The 23,385-nt window shown below is 37.4% G+C and overlaps 2 protein-coding genes across 2 annotated transcripts in view; one reads left to right on the top strand and one right to left on the bottom strand.

Annotated features, from left to right (window-relative positions):
- Window positions 1-4,772: 4,772 nt before the first annotated feature.
- LOC113237337 (sulfotransferase 1C4-like) lies at window positions 4,773-19,628 on the top strand. Its single transcript, XM_026473753.1, has 7 exons — window positions 4,773-4,928; window positions 13,188-13,322; window positions 15,002-15,101; window positions 17,597-17,919; window positions 18,047-18,141; window positions 18,343-18,526; window positions 19,093-19,628. The coding sequence occupies exons 1-7, from the start codon at window positions 4,835-4,837 to the stop codon at window positions 19,203-19,205; spliced, it is 1,044 nt and encodes a 347-aa protein (XP_026329538.1). The 5' UTR covers window positions 4,773-4,834; the 3' UTR covers window positions 19,206-19,628.
- Window positions 19,629-23,296: 3,668 nt separating this feature from the next.
- LOC113237646 overlaps window positions 23,297-23,385 on the bottom strand; it is a 156,085-nt gene continuing 155,996 nt past the window's right edge. The window contains exon 14 of the mRNA XM_026474257.1: window positions 23,297-23,383. Within this exon, the coding sequence (XP_026330042.1) occupies window positions 23,297-23,383 (87 nt within the window). The remainder of the gene's footprint in view (window positions 23,384-23,385) is intronic.

The raw sequence follows: 23,385 nt of genomic DNA, 5'->3' as shown, positions 1-23,385 counted from the left end.
AAACCGACCTCAAAAGTACGTGGAATTACATATAATTACCATGTTTTATTGAAATCGGTTCTCGGAAAGTGCGCAAACCCGGATTCATCCCCTAATTCGCCACAATACGGGACTTAACATAGGAGATAATGAAAATCGGTTCTCACTACTCAAAGTATGTTGAGAGAAAAAAACGCCTTGAATTGAAGAATAGCAAAATCAACCATTAGAATAATTGCTTCGTATAATAAAATTTAGAGGTAGACGATTTTCTTCAAAATTTTTTTTATATAATTAAAAAAAATTCTTTAAATGGGACTACTATGGAGGTACCCTCTTTCCAACAAAAAAGAATCATGAAAATCGGTTCACAAATACCGGAGTTATCGCGTAACAAATATACAAAAAAAACATAGTCGAATTGAGAACCTCCTCCTTTTTTACAAGTCGGTTAAAAAGAAACACCCAAATAGATATAGACATATATAGGGCTACGTAAAGAAAGTATGTAGAAGGTCATGGTAATTCGTAGGTAATTGAAATAGCAACACTTAGGATTCATGAGTTTGTTTACTAATAAATTTTCGTATCGAAACCGGCTGCATAAAATGTAGTAAATTACTTTAAAACTATAGTTATTTTATGTGCAGAATAAGTTAACCAGTGAAATGAAGTGAACTAGTATCTTGTATGCTAACAAGTGTAGCATTTAAGTGTCGCCAAGGCGCCTTTTTAACGGGAAAATAATAACAGGACATAAGACTGCAGTACTAATTAATAAGTTTTAGTTTATTCTAATTTCTATTAATAATTAATCATAAATAGAACTTAATAAAAATTCATTCAATAAAATAATTTGTAAAACTGAATGTAGCGTAAATTGGAATGTTTTCTTTTTAAAATTAAAAATAAGGTATTTAATTAATAACTACTGTAACTATAGTGAAAAAATAGGGTGGTTTGCAAATGTCAATATTAGACATAATTGGTTGAAGACTGAACCACCACAGTCAACCGTGACCATGGGACCTGTAAAGGGCCCGAAACGTCGGTTTGTTTGAAAAAACAAATATACGCGATTTAAATCCGGAAAAATAGTTTCATTTCCAAAGCGTTTTTTGTTTCTTAAAAAGTTAAAGCTTCGGCTTTACCAAGGAAAATTTTCACGCCGCGTCAGGGAAACTGGTTTTTTCGGAAAATATTTTTTTACAAGCGAAATTAAAGTCATTTGAAAAATGTATATTCGTATGTTCTGTTTGGTTCAGTTGATATAAAAAAATCATTGGTATATGTAAAGTACCTATTGAATACTGCGGTTTTGCTTGTAACATTTCCAGGGAAGTTTGTATTTTTTATATCGTGAAAATTTTTAGTAATCGTTTTTCACTCCATGTCACTTATCAATATATTTTCAATTTTACTATATATTTTTTCCAAAGTGATAGTTTCAACACTTTCACTGTTATGCGGAATCAATGAAAGCCATTTGAATTTGTAATAGACACACATGTTTTATTTAATAGCTACTATATTATATATAATATTACTATTTAATGTATAATATTTAATGCTGGAGGAAAATGTTAGGAGTTCGCACCGAACGACTAAATTTTGCGGGAATTTAACGTCCAGACCAGACTGTCCACCTTATGTCTACGTAGAATACTTGATTTCTTTGGTCACACTGTCAGGAAAGAAGGGTCTATAATCTAAGGGTCTAAAAGTCCGAGGGGTTGCTGTCCCACAAGATGGTCCGACCGAGTTTCGGCGGCTCTCGGCAAGGGTCTCCATGATGCGCTCCATTACGTCAAAGACCGCCACAGATGGCAAATCGTTGTCATGCGGAGCTTGTTTCCGCGGGGGAGTCACGACCCTCAGTGAGCTATACAATGCTTGGAGGACGGATGCATAATGTATTGAATAAAGTAAATATCAGTGCCTCCAGTGTACAACGGAATACGAGGATTTATGACCTTTCGTTTTTATTGCACCATTGACTTCAGCGTGTCCGATTACATAACATCAAAATAGGACTTCTCTCTAGCAGTCTCCTAACTTCGTTTTTCTTATTGCACCAAGGGCATAACTGACTGTTTTTAAAGGCATAGTTTTAGTTATCTGGCATATTTTATGAGTGTAAAAGTACAAGTGAAGTGCTCTCAACTCAAAAAAATACATGCAAGTTTAACGGAAAAGTACAGGTATGTGTATTTTTACATAAAGACATTTTTCGTATTGTTCCATAATGACTGGGAAAACAGAAGGACTAAAAGCGATTATTGGCTTATTCCACAGTATACATAAAGGTATAACTGTGCATTCCGTTTGTTCCATTGGACAGGATAGGTCATACCCGCGACTATACCGTGTTGCTATTGGTTAACAGTTTGCAACAGAAAACTTGTCGTTTTATTGCTTTAACGATCTTATCAAGGTCTTAATAAGGTATTTTATCAATGTGGTTTGTATCATAAGTATAGTTGTAACCATAGAACAGTCGCAGTTAAGGGAAAAGTCGAATATTACATAAGTCGAGTTATTACCGTTAAGCACTCATAAACAAGGACGCAACTCAAAAAAAAAAACTAAAAAAATATATGGAAAATATGACTGAATGTTTAACCAATACCTATTAAACGAAAGCTTAGATGTATTCCTAAAGCTAGAGATCATAAAAAGTACTAATAATATGGCATGGATATGTTATTTAAAGCCGTGTACATGTTATATTACAAAAACCGTGGTAGCCTAATGGTTTGACCTACCGTCTCTCAAGCAGAGGCGGTGGGTTCGAATCCGGATCGCATATGTGAGTTTCTCAGAATTTATATGCTTTTATTTTGAAATTTACTACAAGCTTGTCGGTGAAGAAAAACATCGTAATGGACGTCGAAAAAGATTCACAACTCTCGGAAACCGTGTGAAGTCCCCGACCCGCATTAACAAATCCTCGCCTGAAAAGAGACACGTGTCCAGCATTAGGACATATAAATGGGTCAATGATGATGACAAATATTATTATAAAATAATAATTAATATAATTAATTAAGGTAATTTGTTTTTCCAAATGCACAACGGAAGATATGCTTGTATATATTTTGAAGCTTTAAATTCACCTGCACATTCTCTAAGGTTTTTTAATGACGCTAAGTGACAGGACGAACAACTCGTGCGCCTGGTGGTAAGCGTCACGCCTGTCCATAACAATTGCAGTGCCGCTCAAAGGGCACTGCCACTGCGCCCGTCACCCTGAGATATAAGTTGAAAAGTCTCATGTGCTTGTAATTTCACCAGCACCCTAAGGCTCAACTCACACTGGCGCAGTGTCGAAGCGTCTCGGGTTCGAACCCCGGCTGGGTCAATGTGTAGAAAACTAAGGGCCATTAAATGAAGATGACATTAAATTTATCAATGCATATTGTATACTATTACTGTTATTATTATTATTATTATTATTATTTAATTTTAGGAAGACCAACGGCTATCTTACATAACATAAACTTAAATAAAAACGGAGAGCCAATTATAGGTCCTCACCGGTAGACACACATTAAGTTAATTAAAGAGCTATAAATTATAACTATATAACTAATAATTATACTATATAGGTAGTGACATAATCGCACACACAACAATTAGCTACTCACCAAAAAACAAACCACTAATAAGACGCTTCACCGATGCAACACTAGTGTTAAAAAAAAGGTCAATATCAACCTGCTTGGACAATACATTGAAACTATTACTCGCACGCATGAGATATGCATTCCGCCGAAAGTTTGAAGAGGCCAGAAGTACGCACAGAGGTGAATTAAACCTAAGGGTCTTTGCAGGGGCTCCAAGAGAAATCTTGGATACGAGTTCCGGGGAGTCAACGGCACGGCAATTTTTTTCAAAAACACTAGATCAGCAATCTAACGCCGCATCTCCAGTGGCAAAAGATGATGTTTCTTGCATATATTCAGATACTGATTTGACTCGTATCGCTCCCCAGTTCGAAAACATAAAAGCTTAATAAATCTTTTTTGTACATTTTCAATTCTTGATATATAGGTAAGGTATTGGGGATTCCAGACTTGCGATGCATATTCCAGGTGGCTGCGGACAAATGAACAATATAAAATTTGTAGTGTTTTAGCCTGCCTGAAATCCCTGGAGTTACGCATCACAAATCCGAGAGCTTTGGAGGCTTTTGAAATAATAGTGTCGACATGCGAAGCAAATAATAACTTATTATCATGAAGCACACCCAGATCCCTTACCATAGTATCACGTTGCAATTCATATAATAAGTTATAAATTTTTATGCTCTGAGACGAGAGAGAAATGCGCCGATGCTCTGAGGTCGGTTTCAGTGCAACGCAATTTGTACCTTATTTCAAATCGAAATAGCATAAAATATACATTGATGTCCTCTTCCCGTCCGGTAGTCTGCGCCGGCCTTATCTTTTCAATATCGTCTCGGGTCTAGGTGTATGTGGTACCGTCGTTGTTTCCGATTTCCAATAACACAAGTGCTTTAGTTACCTACTTTGGGATCGGAGCAACGTACATATTATGTGATGTTATCTACCTAATACCGTTTAAAAAACAAGGAACTCTACTGCTACAACTTCCCAAGTTAATATAGTATGTGCTGTGCCCAATTCACCGTTAAATATGCAACAACACATTGTCAGACACGTGATAAGCAAAAAGTTAAGTTTAACTGATATAGTACTTACGGTGGTGGGCAGAAACTCACGCACAGGCGTTTACGTCTGTTTATTCCTCACTATAGGTGCGCTTGCGCCGCTAGCTGCGCGTGTCCACTTTCGCCTTATCTGTTAATAACTTTAAATTAATAGTACAATATATGTACACAATGGATAATCAAAATAATAACTACCCTTGGGAAATAAAGGACGTGGAACCGCAATTGGCTGAGGAGTTAATGTCATTTTTTACAGGTAAGTGTCAATTTTTATTAAGTGAAAGTTTTTAACTTATAAGGTCAGATAAACGGTCAATCGAGAACACATTTTATGAGCAGTTTACGATTTTGTACACCCTTTGGGTTAAATTCGACATTTTAAATTTGTTTGTTTAGATATTCCCCGTGTGTGAATCTGTAAACCTTATCGTTAACCTAGCACCGGGCGGCGGATAGTTAACATCTAACTGCAATTCGTCAATTTGTTATTGCAAATGAACAACCCAAGTATTCATATTATTATATTTATATATATTGTATTTATACAAACAGGATAAACAATTCTTTGGTACAAGATAAAAATCGTGCTTAAAGTATAAAATAAAATGAAAACAAAGAAAGCCGGTCGACGTGCAAAATTTTATGCCAATCGTAACGCAGTAACTTTCTCTGTTTATATTATGTTACAAAAGACGTAATTTCATTACGAATACTTATAGGCATATTTACAGCAATCGGAAAAGGGTACCCCAAAGTTTCTTTTACAAATAGCAAAATATTCGTTAACAGCGATGGGCAGTGGGTTAAAACTCAATTATCCCGACCGGGTTTTAACCGGATTTTTACCCAAAGCGCCAGGTACATGAACGTGGGCAACAACGGCGAGTACGCAATTTGGTATATTCCATACTTGTTAGTAATTTTGATGTAAAATATCTTTTCTACACAAAAAAGATGCAACTCCGCGCAATACCCAACTTGCAACCCTTTGTTTTTTTATTATTAATAATTTTGGCTTGGATACAAGTCCTTTGAGCCATCTCTTCGTTTGATTATGTTTCTGTAAATAAGGCCGCCACAAAGAGGATAGGCAATTTGAGGCGGCGTGCTTGGATTGACTCGGGATTCCTTAGACCGTTCTAAGGAATCATACCGATACGGGTATTTTAGTTCGAGATTCATATAATTTCGCATTTTAATCTTCAATTAAGGCACAATAGCACTATCCTATTCCACTTTAAACTAGATTTCACAAAATAATTCAAAGTCAAAATAAAAGCGACACTTTTCCCTCCAAAAGGCCAAGAGCGAATCCGCAACCCTTTGTAGACTTTACTTACTCCTAGGTATGCACATTACGGTTCGGTTTTTATGAAAATCGATTCAAATGTATACGATAGCGAATTTTCCACACTGGCGTGGGAAAGGTTTTTGAAATTCGAACTTGATGAGGGACTGTGGTGCAAATAAATTTTTCTCTCGACGAAAAAAGAAACATAATGTAATTCAACTACGCAATTTGTCGTAAATTATCGAAGTAATATAAATCCGTTAGTGTGTGTAACGTAATATAAAAAATATTTTAATCTTGTAATTGTTGACACTAAATTGACAACGATAACTAATTTTTCACCTCACTAGCTCGGAAAAGCTTTCTTTCTCATTAGAAATCTGCGCGCAAAAGCGTTTTTTGCACGCTAGTGTGGTAAAGGTACTTGAAATTCGAACTTGCCGATGGACTGTGGTGCACTAACATTTTCATTCAATAAAAAAAAACATAATGACACGCTCAACAACGCGATTTGTCGTACATTATTTATGTAATATAACTCCGTTGGTATATTTTGTTCTTATAATTAATTGTTGACATTAAATTGACAACGATAACTAATTTTGTTTATTAAAATTTATTTGTTATAGTTCAATTGTTTTTATTTCATATACCATTTTCCTCGCTATAGTAAGGTGAAAACTTGTGAGTTTCGCTCGGCAACAAAATTGTTTTGCATCTCGTGTGTTGAAACCCTCGCTACACTCAGGATTCTATTCTATTCGCTTTAGCCGTGGTTCAGTCTTAGGATTCTATGCTTGCCCAGGTTTCAATACAAGCACTCGCGTTAAGCAACAATTTTGCAGCCTTGCATAACAAATAACTATTACACATTAAAAGTAAATAAGTTTACTTTAAATTTTGAAATCGCTCGAAATTGATTCATTTAATAGAAATGAAAAAAAAAAACAGTTGTTTTGAATTTATTTACGTGACAAAAAAATCGATCAAAAACTATTCTGAATTTCACTTTGACCTTATTCATTGTCGGTAATAGGTACTTTACAATCATTGTTGCTAGCTAAAATCGTTGTAATAACCGCTTGTAATTTTCCAGTTACCACTTCACCGTTCACTCACATTACTTTGAGATACTATTTACTATGATAGTTACCTTGGTAATTGAAGTGTTCCGATCGTTTTTAACTTGGCGTGAATAATATTTACGATTATTTTAGTTGTATTGCATATCTGATAAGTCATAGATTAGAGTAGCTTGAGAGATAGACATAGGGACCATATTTGTATGTACAAAATAGTGATTTTGTCGTTAGATTTTCATTAGTAATTTAGAAACAACGCATACAGTTATTATACCAGACTTTTTTGTCGCTAGTGATAAAAAAGAGAGATAATGTGTCATTGAACTTGAAAGATTGTATTAATAGTATTATTTATCATAATCAATATGTCATAAACATATTATACATCTGTGGAGTGGAAGCCTGGTGACCTGTAATACAGGTTTTTTATAAACCTATCTCGGGCACCAGTCTCTCACAAACCAGCATGCCCAACTTGTTTATATTTTTCTGTAAGCTAATTGTTATCATAAGCTAGTTTGTGATGAGAAATAAAGTATCATTTCATTCAAGTATCATTTCATTTCATTCATTTCATTCATTCATTCATTCATTTATTAGTGGCGAAAACTATATAAAAGAAACAAGAAACAACTTTCTCAAAATACTTTTAATATTATTATTAATTTATTATTTTAAATTTAATATATTATTTTTGGTTCTTATTAATACTTAAGACTTCTCATGATTGTAATATTAAGTTTAATGAATATAATAATGTTTTACAACAATAATATTAATTTTTTTTATGAAATACTCCATGAGTTTCTTATAATTATTATGCCTTCAGCATGCTGTGTTTAAATCAGATATGGTATGCTCAAGAAATTTTGCTTAGTGTTCCATTTTTGTATTTATTATTTGTCATGATATTTTTAAAAAAGGCGCACACTCACAGGCAGTTTCATTTTGTTTTTGATCAACACCCTAAGGTTGTTTCGCAATTCACCTGAAAAAACGTTTCACTATTATTGACAACCTCATATTTACAGATTGTTTTGTTTATCTAAGTAATTCCATGTTGAAGTAAATATGTTTACAAAGTGCGTAATGTGAATGAACTGACTGTCATATTGTTAAGGTCGTTAGCCTATTTTTAACCGACTTCAAAAAGGAGGAGGATCTCAATTCCACAATTCTTTTTGTGTGTATGTTACGCGATAACTCCGGTATTTGTGAACCGATTTTCATGATTCTTTTTTGTTGGAAAGGGGGTACTTCCATAGTGGTCCCATTTTATTTTGAAGAAAATCATCCACCTCTAAAGGTGGCTGTTGACGCATGAAGATTCATTTTTATAAATATCGCCTAAATTTTACTTAAGGAGCAATTATTTTAATGGTTGATTTTGCTATTTCTCCAATTCAAGGCGTTTTTCTCTCAATATACTTTGAGTAGTGAGAACCGATTTTTATTATCTCCAGTGTCAAGTCCTATAAAGTGGCGAACTTAAGGATATTTCAATAAAACTTAGCAAATAGACGTAATTCCACGTACTTTTCAGGTCGATCTTTTTAATACTCTGTACTGATTATCTGCTGATAGATTTTTGATTCATTATAGACACAAGTTCATACAATTTGTACAAATTTTAAGAGTATTACAAATATACATATACAGTCCATAAGTGTAAATAAATAAATAAATAGTGTTTTTATTATATTAAGATGTGAGTATGTAGTCCATAAGTAGGTAGTAGTACAGTTCCTTGTGAAAGAGTTCGTCTAGGGAAGTACTGCCATCTTCCTTATTTCCGCCGTTAAGCAGTAATGTGAGCATTACTGCGTACCGGTTTCGAGGGGTCAGGGTGCTGGTAAAATTACAGGCACATGAGACTTGTCAACTTATGTCTCAGGGTATCGGGCGCTGTGGCAGTGCCCCTCAGATCTTTGTGATTTAAAGTTCTGAGTGGCACTGCAACTGTTATGGATAGGTGTGTTCGTCCCAAAAAAATGTATTTCTGCGTGAATATAACCTGTATATAAATAAATATGTAACCAAAAATTTGCTTCGATAAAGAAATATTTAAACTATATTTTAAAAGGTGTACCATCGTAAAATTGAGCTTACTCGAAAATTTGCAAATTGTATATAAAAATTATTATATTTTTTTATACACGTGTAAAATGTGTCTGTAAAAGGCAGTATACACACGGCGATGCAAACGCGTATTCGTGAAACGCGCAATTGCATCGCTACACTTGCGATTTATAGGCGATTGCATCCCACGCGCGATTGCATCGATGCAATCGCCTTTAGATCACAAGTGTAGCAATCTCTCGTTTGTATCGATGCAGTCGTGCGCTTCCATCGCGTTTGCATCGCTACTTTAAATTGCGGGCGTGTGTTAGACGATTAGCGACAGCATCGCCACTGCATTGCATTTGCATCGCGTTTGCATCGCTGCTTTTGCTAGAGTAATAAATGACGCCGCATGTGAATTTGTATTGGATATAAATAACAGACAATGTGGCGTGTGAGCGGTATTTATGTAACTTTTGCAGCCTAGCCTTAGCGAATAAAAAATACCGAAGGTTCGGTCCATAAGATTTATTGTGAGGGATGTTAAAAGAATAAAAGAAACATCTCAAAAGGGCCTGTATAATTTTAATAGTAATCGACGTGAAGTTTAACAATTTGAACATGATTTGTGATTTATCGCACGTCCTCCCATTTCCAGAATTTTGATGATAGTGACGACGGATAGAACTATCGAATATATAACCAGAATTACAGACGAAATGTCATTTAATTTGTTTGAAAACTATTCAGCCAAATCATTACTGTGAAAACTGCGCTCCGATTGACCAGCCCGAATTCGAAACAATTTACGGGTGTAGTCAATTGTTTCACTTCATATCGACCAGCTTTAGAAAGATGCCATGCCACACGAGCATTACCTCGATGTTGCGTCGTCGCAACTGCGTTGTAATACATATAAGTCAGCACGAAATGCCACATGGTGCGTTGAAACAGCGCGCGTCGACAGAACAGCTTGTGTGGCACTCAATCCGTTGAAATCAACACAGTTGTGACGACGCAACGCCCGTGTAGCATTTCCCTAACTTGAGCTTTGCTATGATGGACGAAAATTTCAAAATTACATATTTAATTACCGATGAAATCTGATTCCGTTTGTTTTGTTACAAGGTGTTTTTCCCACACCACCGAATGAGAAAAGCCTCCATTGTTAGAGATATTATCTTCATACGGAATATTTTTAAACAATAAATACAGAATATTTTTGGAATATACGGTTGTGATTTCAGCGCAAACGAGAGTTGATATTTAAAAGTGATATAAAGCCCATTTACCTGATGAGTTGTCATGGATGGATGGCCCTTATTTCGTCTCTGTTTCTGGTTAAAATACTCGTTGGATAGACCAAACGTAAGAATAGCTCAGAGGATGGAAGAATAGTGAAGGAAAAGAAATTCGAAAACGATTCAAAATTTCAAAAAATAATTACCAGGTACCATAAAAGAGAATGAATAAAAGATGGGATGACGATTGAAGACGGTCAGTATCGTCCCTCATTAATAACCGAAGTTAACCGAATAAATATAGTTAATAACCGAAGCAGTCCCTACTTTTGAACTACAGTCACTGCTTAATCGTTTGACTACTATATTCGTAATAATAATACAATCCGTTTATGTGTGGACCTACTGGTTTAATGTATGCAAGTCTCTGTAGGTAACTTGCGTATTAAAGTAGGTTGACGTCGATGATTTTCGATTACTTTGTAAATAGCGTACATAATCACTGCTTTAGAGCGCACACACAGTACGTCTATGTGTATATATGTAGTTATGAGTAAGTATAACAACTTCCGCAGATATTTATATCTACATGAAAACTATAAGTACTTGTACTTTTTATGTCACTGTGACCATCGAGTATAAAACCATCAACAATCACGTGTTTTCTGCAATCAAAAGCACGTTCAAGATTCTATAGAGCACGCTATGCGTCTGTCAACCAATTTGGGAAATAAATCGGGAACACGCCAATAACAGGCAAAAAATACGTTTAACTAAATTGATAAGATTATGTAACAAAGCAAACCGTTTCCCTTTTGCGAATTGAATAGAAATCTACCTTCAAGGTCTCCAAACCTGATTTGTGTCTTTCACTTTCAATATTACAAAGGTCTTTCTGATATTACAATCAATATTGAATTCTTAAGATTTTTAGTATAACTATTGGTTCAAGGAGAGGGTAACGTACAATTATAACTCGTAAAATAAATGTATGTCCCCAAGTCAGTCGGTCGAGATTTATATTTAATAATATAGCCTCTCTCCTGACACATTCTAACTAAGGGCCCCCATATATGAGACGATTTGTCTTCACGATCCGCCGTTTCAGATAGATCGAAACGACGAATCGATAATGTATGTTCATGTTGTTAATGATTAATTTGGATGCCAGGGGAGTACATTGATACGAATAACGTGATAATCGATCGAAATGCGAAATCGTCTGTCGGTAAAGTTACCATTCCGAAATTTGAAGAATCCGGACACAAAGCCCGATTGGCAAGTTTTACTACAGAATTGCGAGGTGGATATTTTACTTTTTATTTTGAAAATTGTTGCCCTAAGCTGAAAAATTCACATAAATAACAAATTCGGATAAAAGATGAAAAAGGCGGATATGTCCGTACAAATCGTGACGATGATGTGTAGGTGGCGGCCTTTAGGCGGCTCGCTCGCAAAAGACGGTTTGTCTTCACGGCATTCGTTTCGACGACGAATCGACTATATATAATATATAGAATAGGGCCTTCAGTAAGACGTTACTAAACTTTCAAAAGCAGTCTATTATTCACTTTTCTTGTTATACTTTACAAGAAAATAAATTAATTAACGCGAGCTTTACAAAAAATTTGATTTAATTTTAAAACAATCCTCCAGAGAAATAGTCTTAAAAATATTATTATTCCATAAAATATTTTAAATATTAGTCTATAAAATGTTATATATAAGTCAATCTATCAATCAATTTTAATAGCAGCAGATCTCCTAGTGAAAGAGTTCGTCCAGGGAAGTACTGCCACGTTACCTATTTCCGCCGCCACGCAGTAATGTGAGCATTACTGCGTTTCGGTTTCGAAGGGTAAGGGTCCTGGTGCAATTACAGGAACATGAGACATAACAACTTATGTATGTCTCAGGGTGACGGGTGCAGTGGCAGTGCCCCTCAGACCTTTGTAACTTAAAGCTGTGAGTTGCACTGCAACAAAGCTGCAACAGTTATGAACAGGCATGTCGCTTACCACCAGGCGCACGACTCATTCGTACTGTCACTTGATTTTATAAAAAAAATATCTTTTTAGTCAATAATAAACAATGTATAATGATAATAATAGGATTTTTGAACATAATTATTATTATTATTTATTAAGGCTTTGGCAAAGCCATCAGCCTAAACATGAAGTTTAATTATGTTTCTGTAAATATGGCCGCCACTAAGAGGATAGGCAATATGAGGCGGCGTGCTTGGATTGACTCGGGATTCCTTACAACGGGCCGTTACGGGTATTCTAGTTCGAGATTCGTATAATTTCGCGTTTTAATCTTCAATTAAGGCACAATAGCACTATCCTATTCCACTTTAAACTAGATTTCACAAAATAATTGAAAATCAAAATAAAAACGAAACTTTTCCCTCCAAAAGGTCCAGAGCGAATCCTTTTTGAACATAATAATTTATTGACTAAAAACAGATCTGTGCTTTTTAAATTTCGTGTGAACCCCCATTTATTTGATAGGCAAAGGTTTCAACTTACAGTCTCTTCATATTTTAAAATTTCCGTATAAATAACGGGAAACTCACAAACATTCAGAAACTAGAAGACGTAATTGAGTTTGATGAGGTAGTTTTTAAAAGGGAATCAATATGTTTCTTAGTATGTTATACCTTGCAAGGTTATAGGTCCGTAACCTCCCAACACTAATGGGTATTAATTTAATTATATATAATTATTAATTTTACTTGTGAATCTTCTTACAAAAATAAATTACAACGCTGGCATCAAGGTCACTCATATTCACGTCACCAATTCGAAGTTTTTTTTAAATTCAATGTTTAATTACAGGCGAACTCACCGGTTTCGTCCAGGTGGGACCGAAGAAGTACTTCCTACCCCACAAGTTTCGACAGGAGGCTTCCAATATCTACAACATGCCTTTAAGATCTAACGACATTTTTGTCGCCAGTTACCCAAGATCAGGTGAGGGTCCGGCCTGATACCACGTAAGATCCAGGAGACATACCTGTATCTAATCTAAGTAGTCCTAACTATACAGGTGTCCCGTAGCCGTGGGACACGAAGGAGAAAGTACTTTAATATTAGTAGAATATTTTGCTTCATGGAGACATTATTTTATTTTTAAAAGTAAAGTAAGTGATAGTCATAGACCTTTAAAAAGTTGCTAGCCTCATCTGGGTATCAAACGACCAAAAGTGAAAAAAAATCTCGTGTTTTTATGATGCCGACCGAAAGGGTGAATTATAAAGATTAATTCCTTATAACTTATTAAGCTACATAATATTAAAGAAACACCGTTCAATTTATGCAAAACACAAACGTACCTATCTACAACATTTAAAGTACTTTCCGTTAGTGGGACAACTCTATAACACTACTCATGATACTGAACTATCACTAAAAACCCATATATTTTCTTTCCACACAAAACTCCATTAACTGGCTGGATTATTTGTATGAAAATAAAAATGAATGGCGTTAATTTGACGTGGATTTCAAGGAAAATTGTTCAGTATCATGATTGAGCCCGAATGAAATTTCATAGTTACTTTTTTGAACAACCTATATGGATGGTGGAAATTTGAAATTTCGTAAGGGAAAATGACTTTACGACAAAATGTCTCATAAGACATTTCAAATTTCCGCTGTCGATATTATAACCCGAACAACGGCATGACTCATGTTTAAGATTCAACACTGCCACCTACGATCATGATTCAAAGTCCATATAATACAGTTATTGATAAATATCATGGTGCTGTTTTCTCAATTAGATTGTAATTGTGTTATTGGCGCGTGTATTATTGAATGACTATGATCTAAAGATCAGAATATGATCATGCTAAGTCGCATAATGTATAATGAATGGTATAACCATTATTAGTATAGTATTGAAATAATATATTGATTGTACTTATATTCCTATTACGACCTTAGTGGTTGAGGACAAATTTGAAAAAAAAACTTTTCTACATTTTAATTCCAGTCTGTGTTTTGGTTGCTCTGGTACTTATTAGGAAATTCTCTGGTTTGAAACCAGGTAATTGATATGGTTGTCTTCTTGTTTATGATATCAAGAGACGGGACGAAAAAGTCGTAATACTGGTGGTAAGCGACACGCCTGAACATAACAGTTGCAGTGCCACTCAAGAAATTACAAAGATCTGAGGGGTACTGCCACTGCGCCCGTCAACCTGAGACATTAAGTTGACAAGTCCCATGCGCTTGTAATTAATTTAACTGTCTCCGTGGCCGAACAGTTAACATGCTGAACTGCCACGCAAGAGGTGCCGATTTTTTTTACCGAAAGGTTCGATTCCCGTGCCGGGGGAAATATTTGTATGGCCTATATTTAGTTCTCTCGCGAGTTTGGGTGCAATTTGTGGTCGTCTATGCGTGTGTCCATGGCACCGCGATACAGGGTCTTCCTAATGCGGGGCTATGAGTGTGTGTGCATTATTATTAGTATTATTAATTTCACCCTTACCCTTCAAAACCGAACATAGTAATGCTCCCATTACTACATGGCGGCAGAAAAAGCTAAGGTGGCAGTTCATGGACGAACTCTTTCACAAGGAGCTCTACTACTAACTTCGTCTGGCCCATTATTATTGTTTACACCTAGTTATATGTATTTACAGGCACAACATGGACACAAGAATTAGTTTGGATGGTAGCAAACGACTTGGATTATGAGAAATCAGACGCGATTCCACTAACGGAGAGATATCCTTTTTTAGAGTAAGTTCTCCGGGTGTATTACATATACAACTTTACTAACCACCAACTAACTACTAATACCTACTTTTACTAATGTAATATTTAAGCTCTAACAAGCTAATAAAGCCATTAGCTAATTTTGTATTTTAAATTTATTTGCTAAATTTACCTACTGAAAATATTATTTTTAACCGAGTTTATAAAAGGAGAAGGTTTTCAATACGACTGTATGTTTTTTTTTGTATGTTACACGACTTGTGAACTGATTTTGATGATTCTTTTTTAGTTGAAAAGAGGATACCTCAGAAGTGGTCCCATTTAAATTTGATGAAAATATTCCACCTCTAAGAGTGGCAAACTAAGGTGATGAATGACCTTTGAGGTCGGTTTTTTTTAGTGCTCTGTACTGAGATTATTAATGTTAAATTTTGTTTATACATAGAAAATCATTACGAAATATGGTAGAGAATTAGAATTTGGCACTGCTCAAGAAAGCCATCGTTTTAGAGAAAAAAAAACTGTTCGTCCTGTCACCTTCTATTATTATAAAAATAAATAAATAAAAAACTAGATAGTGACAACTTTTCAGGAAGGTTTAAACATTTTTGGAACCAAATTAGTCGATAACTTTCCCACCTAACTACCTAACTTTAACACGCTGACCCACCCCCTAATCCACCCCGAACCCACCCCCTTTTTTTCCGGGGGAGAATCCGTCATGGATACCACCGTTATGTGAGACTCCTACTCACTAAAAACCCCCGGGTATTCCCACACTCCGCATGGGACGGGGCTGTGGCCACGTGGTTTACGACTCACGGCCCCGCCTGCGGTTGTCCGCGACTGCGGACCCACCTCTGGGAGACTTTACCGTCTCCACTCCGTCGTCAGTGGCATGTCGGGAATACTTGGCATGCCAACCAACCCGTGAACCCTTGCCCAGTGAGTGACAAAGCCCCCGTTTTGCCACCCAGGGTTCACTGTCAGGGCGGCAGTTGGCGGGCATAGGCCAGCCGCCTGCGCCCTAACCGTTTGCGGCGCATAAGATGAGAGGAAGGGTCTTCCTCTCGATCCCGCTCCGCCGCCTCTTTCCGCGACAATACATCAGTGCAGAAGGAGGCCACCGCACTCCACGCCCTCTCGCTGCCGACCATGGCTCGCACCAAGGTCGACAGGGATAGGTCGTGCTCCACCACTGCGGTCAGGGTTGACCGCTGCTCGTCGAACGCCGGACATGCCTGCAGTGTGTGCTGGGCCGTGTCCTCGGTGCAGCCACACTGATGGCATACGGTCGTCGGTTCTCGTCCCACCCTGCACAGGTATTTGCCGAAGCAACCGTGGCCCGTCAGAACCTGCTGCAAGGTGGTAGGAGATACCTCCCCAGGATCGATCCACCCATTCTGCCAGGACTGGTCGAATCGCTCCGATAGTCCAGTGGCCAGATCTCGGCTCCTCCAGCTTCTCTCTTTGTGTCCATCGAATGCACCACCCCCGTATACAGGCGTCGACAGTTGGCACTCGGCTCCCCCACATTCGGCAAAAGCCGACTCATGGCGGAAGCTGTACCCGCCAGCTTTGGAACTAGGAGGCAGAAATGCTCTTCGAACCTCCATCGACTGTCAGGGATCATTCCGAGGTACTTCATGGTACTCTTAACAGCAATGGAGGCTCCCCCCACCACCAATGTCGTGCCCGCGCGCGGCGCGTTCCGAGGCCCATGGAAGCACACAGCCTCAGACTTCTCCAGTGCTACCTCTAGGCCCAAACGCCGAATCTTGGTCACGGTATGGGCAACCGCAGCCGTGGCTAACACTATAGCCTCCCGGTGCGTGCTGCCTCGGGCCGTAACCAGGGTGTCGTCGGCGTAACATACAACATCGACTCCATCCATGCACTCCCCACGCAGCACCCAGTCGTACCCGATATTCCACAGGAGCGGTCCGAGGACTGACCGCTGTGGCACACCGCACGACCCGCTCCTTCAACCCACCCCATCGCGGCTTGGATATATTACGGCTCTATCGGAGAGGTAGGACTCTACCATCTGCCGTAGACACTCGGGCACGCAATAGAACTTCAGCGCCTCTAGTATGGTGGACCAGGGCAGTGTGTTGAAGGCGTAACCGAACCCACCCCCTGAACCTACCCCCTATCTCACCCCTTAAACCACCTCCTAACTCACACCTACCCCACTAACCCACCCCTTACCCACCCCATCAACCCAGAATTTTTTTATCAAAATTAATTTTGAAACGATTTTTATGACATCGATTCAAGAGCATATGAATCAATCTGAGGATCAATTTAGAGGCCTATGACCCATTGTGATCCAAAAAATCGATTCGAAGCAAAAGAATCGTACATCCCTTGGGTATACCCACTAAAACCGCCACGGCTTACCCTCTTGGTGTTATGGGCGCCGTGGGATCCCGTAGAGTGACCACTACGTCGCCCCCGCTTTCTTATATACCAAGGGGACGAAATATGAATAATAAAAATACATTTTTTTCCTTCAGGTTCTCAGTATACGTCCATCCACTTATGAAACAAAGGTTTATAGAGGAAAACAAACACAGCGAGCACAAATTAAAACTTCTCGAACTAGTTACGGGACCGGGTACTCAACAACTGGCAAGGATACGGTCACAGCGGTTCATAAAAACGCATTTGCCAATGTCCTTGTTGCCACCCAAGGTGCTAGAAACTTCCAGAGTAGTCTACGTAGCTCGAGACCCTAGAGATGTTGTTGTATCCTTTTATCATTTGAATAGACTAATAAGAACGCAAGGATATGTTGGCGACTTCAAAACGTATTGGAACTACTTCATTAGAGATTTACGTAAGTTCATGCACGTTGGCATTTACAAACGAAGACAACTTTTACCTATCCTTTTTTCTATTTTCTGTATAAACAATCTCAACTGTTGAGTATGTCGGCGATGATTCACACATTTGTTTTGTTTTAGATCACTGGACACCGTATTTCGAACACTTGAAAGAAGCTTGGGAAAAGCGAAATCATCCGCGGCTGCTTTTCTTGTTCTACGAGGAATTATGTAAGGTACGTATACCGACTTAAAACAGTTTTAAATCTTTCCTCTTCATCGCCTATCCCTCGTTAAGGCTACATTATTTCTATCTCCATTCGTCATCGCGTTGGCCGGACTTTACTTAACCGTAACTCACGCTACAACCCCAAACTGCACTCTACTTCTCAAAATTACATATATTTTTTCCATGTGGTCCTCTTTTTTCTTTCCAGGATCTTCCAGCGGCAATTCGTCGCGTAGCAGCGTTCCTAGGCAAGGATTTCTCCGAAGATGAAATAGCCAAACTGCGTGATCATCTCAGCATCGACAATTTCAAGAAAAATAAATCCGTCAACTACGACGTCATGAAGGAGCTTGGCATTCTGATACCTGGGGAGCAAGGGTTTATTAGGAAAGGTGAGGTTTAGCTATGGAAAGCATCGCAAATAACAACATAATAAGGCCCATTATGTCGCAGATCTATGGAAGTCATTTTAGAACAAAGTATAGATTTCATTATTTTTTGGTTGCTTTTTAAAACGACTGCGATTTTTCCAACTATAGAAACAACTGCATTCGTCCTTTTTTATCCATGTCTGTTCGGCCGTCAAACGGCTGGAGTTAATTCTAAGAGCCGATCTGTAAGAATACTTTTTAGTTATAGTAGAGTTCCTTGTGAAAGAGCTCGTCCAGGGAAGTATTTCAACCCTACCTATTTCTGCCGCTAAGCCGTAACGTGAGCATTACTGTGTTCCGGTTTGGACGGGTAAAGGGCGCTAGTGAAATTATAGACACATGGGACTTTTCAACATGTGCTTCAAGGTGACAGGCGCACTGGCAGCGCTTCTAAGATCTTTGCTATTTAAAGCTCTGAGTGGCACTGCTGCAGTTATGGATAGGCATGTCGTTTACCACCAGGCGCACGACTTGTTTGTCTCGTCACACACCACTATAAAAAAACTTAGTCAAATTTTGCTTTTCAGGTAAAGCAGGTGGATGGCGCGACTATTTCGACGAAGAGATGACGGCGCAGGCTGACCGCTGGATCGCTGACAACTTGCGGAATACAGATTTCAGATTCCCACATTTAGTTTAATTTAATTTAGATTAATTCACTCATTAAGGCGTACCTTATTCCAGCGTGACCGTAATCGAGTTTTAAATTTTGACTAGTCAGGTAATAAGCATGAATTAGTCGGTTCAAGTGGAAAAAAACTAAAAAACCGGTCCGCCATTTCAAAGTTACAAGATGTTGTACAGGAGCTCTAATAGTCAGGGCACGAAAACGTTTCTTATATATATTAAATGGAACTTGAGTACTTTGTGCCAATATCAAAGTAAAACGTTAGGAAACCTTTTATAAGAATCTGTTACGATATTTTATGTTATCCCGGATTGTTTTTTTTATTCAAGGTAAGTCAGTAATTAATAACTTGATTCAATATAAAATTAGTTTATTAAGCAATAATAAACCAGAAGGATTTACTTTCTTTTTACTTACATAAACTACTTACATAAGTAGGTACTTACATAAAAAAAATTACAGCAAAATATTTGTTTTTTATTTTCATGCCTAACGTGTTAAAACATAGTAAGATCTTATATCGCGTAAGATCACTTTGAAGTCACGCCACACAGATGTGATACAACGGGAAACGCGGTCCAGGGCCGGATCTGGGGCTAGCATGCTGTTGGGCATTTTATGTAAATAGAAAAACAATAAAGCAAGGCATATTAAATTTAAATAGATTTGGTATTATTGTCTAATTTTACTAAAATTTAGTTGTTGTAGATGACATATACAGGATTTATATCAGGCTCAGTTCCTGTAAATCAAAGTCCAGCTTCTTTCTCACAAGCGATGGTTGCGGTATTTTTCAATCAAAGCGAGGCAAGGAGAATCGGAAAAACTGCTAGTTTATTTACTATTAAATAACGGTATTACGAAAAATATAAAATGCACCTAAGGATGTCTAAAGAATGTGCTAATATGTTACACTATAAATATATTTTATCTGATCATATAAAATCCAGAAAACAGACGAAAATAAAAGTCTAAAATAAATTATTTAAGTATAAAACATGTAACTTGTACACATAATTTTTATGTGAATATATTTCTTATTTCTCTTTAGTCACTACAGAGAACCTGCTAAATTTTGCTTTCAATTGAAGACTAACAAGTTGTTAGTTATTAAATTAAAATTTTATCCCAAAACGACACTGCGTGCCGCCCGTTGTCCCGTTAGTCGCTATTGACGTCGGAACTGTAACAAATTTTCTTCGCCTGTTCTTAATTTATTCATATTAATTTACAGCACATGAATTCCGGGACGCGAAGAGCGACCCCACACATCTCATCTCATAAAATCTAGGCTCGCGTTGAAACACCCCGCCTTAATTGTAAAAAAGCCAAGTCTTGGAGATTTTTCTTTTGCTAGTTTTACGATTTAAGAAAATTTGTAAGTATTACAGGGTCAAGAGCACTTAAGGTGTCAAGCTTGACGCACTCCATCCAATTCTATGCCGCTTACGATAAGAACGGTTGAAAGTACAAAGGGTCAAGCTTGTCGTGCTCTTGACTGTACTAGCCTCGTCTTTGCTCGGTATCATATCCATGTGGAGTAAATTCCGGGTAAAGTCCCAATTCCGAGAAGCGTCAATTTTGTGCATTCAAAGATTTTCGTCAATTACGACTTATCCAAATCTATTCTAAAGACCTTTAAGAATATAATTGACTTTTTTTTTATTTATGTTGCGGTGGAACGGAATGGAAGCGAATTTTTGTAACGATATTGTACATAGCGTAATGAATTGTGTAACGTACAAACTAGATACGACCCAAAAATCAAGTCGCGCGTTTCCCGCGGAATTCTAGCGAATGCGCGAGCAGCTGCCGTCGGCGACTCCTACCGAATCCGCGGGAAGTAGCGCGAAATCAGGCAATGACGTCAAACGTCGACGAAATACTATAATCAAGGCGCAGTCGCAAGAAAGCTCACGGATGCTCAAACATTGCAGCGGACGGAAGAAAAGAATCATTAAAGTACTATTGGGTAATTTTCGTAAAAATTTTCAAATATAAATTTTCCCGAAAATTCTAAAAAAATTGAAAAATATTGGAATAATATAATTCGAACATAGAAATCTTTTAAGTTTATATTTAGCGTGAATTATAAAATAAAATTGTATAGCTAAAAGCAAGTTAAGAGAAAAACGAGATCTAAAATCAACTGCATCGGTAGCCGAACAGTTACCATGCTGGTCTGCGACTGAGGTCCCGGGTCGAGAGAAATATTTGTATGGTCTACACTAAGAATAATAACGCATAGAATGACAGTTTCATATCAAACGAACTGTCACAAGTGAAGCAAAAATCAAATTCATGTAGGCTAGTTTTAAGTAGTAGGTTAATTTTCGGTTTTAGTGAATATTTGTATAAAAATACAAGTTGAAACGCGTTACTTCCTTGTGGAATGTGATGTTAGTATCTATTTTATGTTTGTCTGACGCATTTTTACACTCATTTGCCGCACATTTCGTCATTTTTAGCTAAAATTCTTGATCTGTTGGCGGTGCAAGTTGATCTTGAGCACTGACGGCCCGCCCGCTCGTGTAGGCCCATTGGGAGCGCTTCAATTTGCCTCACTAGGTTTCTATGCTTTATTACTCTAAGGGTCTACATTTATTTCTGTCGTAAGTGCCATGTACACACACATAAACAACCACAAATTATACTCATTTTTTGTTGTCAAGTGTCCATGGTACAGTAAAGAGCACATCAAGCTTGACACTTTGAACCGTTCTTATTGCAAGCGGCATAGAGTTAAATTTAAACCTTTAGTGTCAAGCTTCACGTGCTCTGGATCCTGTACCAGCGATACAGGGTTTCTCGAGTACGGGGCTGAGTGTGTGCGTTATTATTATTAAAATTATTGGACAACTGCGAAAGAAATCCTTTTTTAATGGTTCGTTATCGTTCAATAACTTCTGTTAGAGGTAATGAAACCTCATTTGAGAATACCTGCGTGTATGTGGAGTAAAGAAAACACTCACGCCCGAGAAGTAATTATTAAATATTTTATTCAAAAATCTTATACATTTTATATTGGTTCCACATTTTGAAAAAAATATTTAATAATTACTTCTCGGGCGTGAGTGTTTTCTTTCAGGTTATGGGCCCAGTTCTATTTAGTACATAAATGGCTGTATTCACAGCTTCTGCCCAAAATCTCTTGGTCATTGACTTTGCTTTCAACATTGTTCTGGCAGCTTCTACAATTGTGCGCATTTCCCGTTCAGCCCTACCGTTTTGTTGAGGCGTGTACCTTATAGAGTTTTGATGTACGATTCCATATTTATTCAACATTTTACATACCTCATTGTTGACAAATTCTGTTCCGTTATCCGTCCTTAATATTTTTAATTTGTATCCAGTCTGTTTTTCTACTAGAGCAATAAAATTGTCAATGCAGTTTTTAACTTCGTACTTGTTTTTGATGAAATATACTTTTCTGAAATTACTGTAATCATCTTTGAACAGAAGAAAATATTTAGAACCACCAATAGATGAAACTTCCATAGGACCGCAGAGGTCGGCATGTACTAACTCACACGGAGAATTTGCACGATTTTCACTACGTATAAAGATATCTCTATGTTGTTTACCAGCACAGCAACTTTCACAAACAGCAATTGAAATATTTTTGTAAATTACACCGTGCTCTGACAGTACATTTTTGATTTGTGTCAAATTTTGATGTGCTAGTCTGTCATGCCAGTCAATCAAATCAAGAACAACATTACTTGAAGGAGGTTGGTTATACAAACGAAAAATCATTTTAAACAGATTTCCATTTCGCTCAGCAATAGCCTTAACAGACCCTTCAGAATCTATTATTTTACAGAATTTACTATCAATAATTGTACTGTACCCTTTATCTACAGCTCTACTTACTGAGAATAAGTTTACCTTTAAATCCGGCACATACAAAACATTTGATATAGTGGTTTCTATCCACTGGTTACCATTGTAAGCTTCTAACCTAATACACCCAATACCTTTTATCGACAGCATTGATCCGTCGCCTATTTTAACAGTTTTATTCTTTTCTGTAGTTAATTCAATGAACATGTCCTTGTCTTTACACATATGTTCTGATGCTCCAGAGTCCATAAACCACTCAACTAGGTTGTTATCCGTTGTTCCAACAAATGCGTTAGCTGCTTGACAGTTATATGTGCATCCGTGTTCTTTGTCACGACCTCGGTTGCCT

The sequence above is a fragment of the Hyposmocoma kahamanoa genome, unplaced genomic scaffold (assembly GCF_003589595.1).
Source record: "Hyposmocoma kahamanoa isolate Upper Pololo Valley unplaced genomic scaffold, ASM358959v1 93, whole genome shotgun sequence".
NCBI lineage: Eukaryota > Metazoa > Arthropoda > Insecta > Lepidoptera > Cosmopterigidae > Hyposmocoma > Hyposmocoma kahamanoa.
Note: the sequence above shows the minus strand (reverse complement) of the source record. Positions and strands in the feature narration are given on the sequence as shown.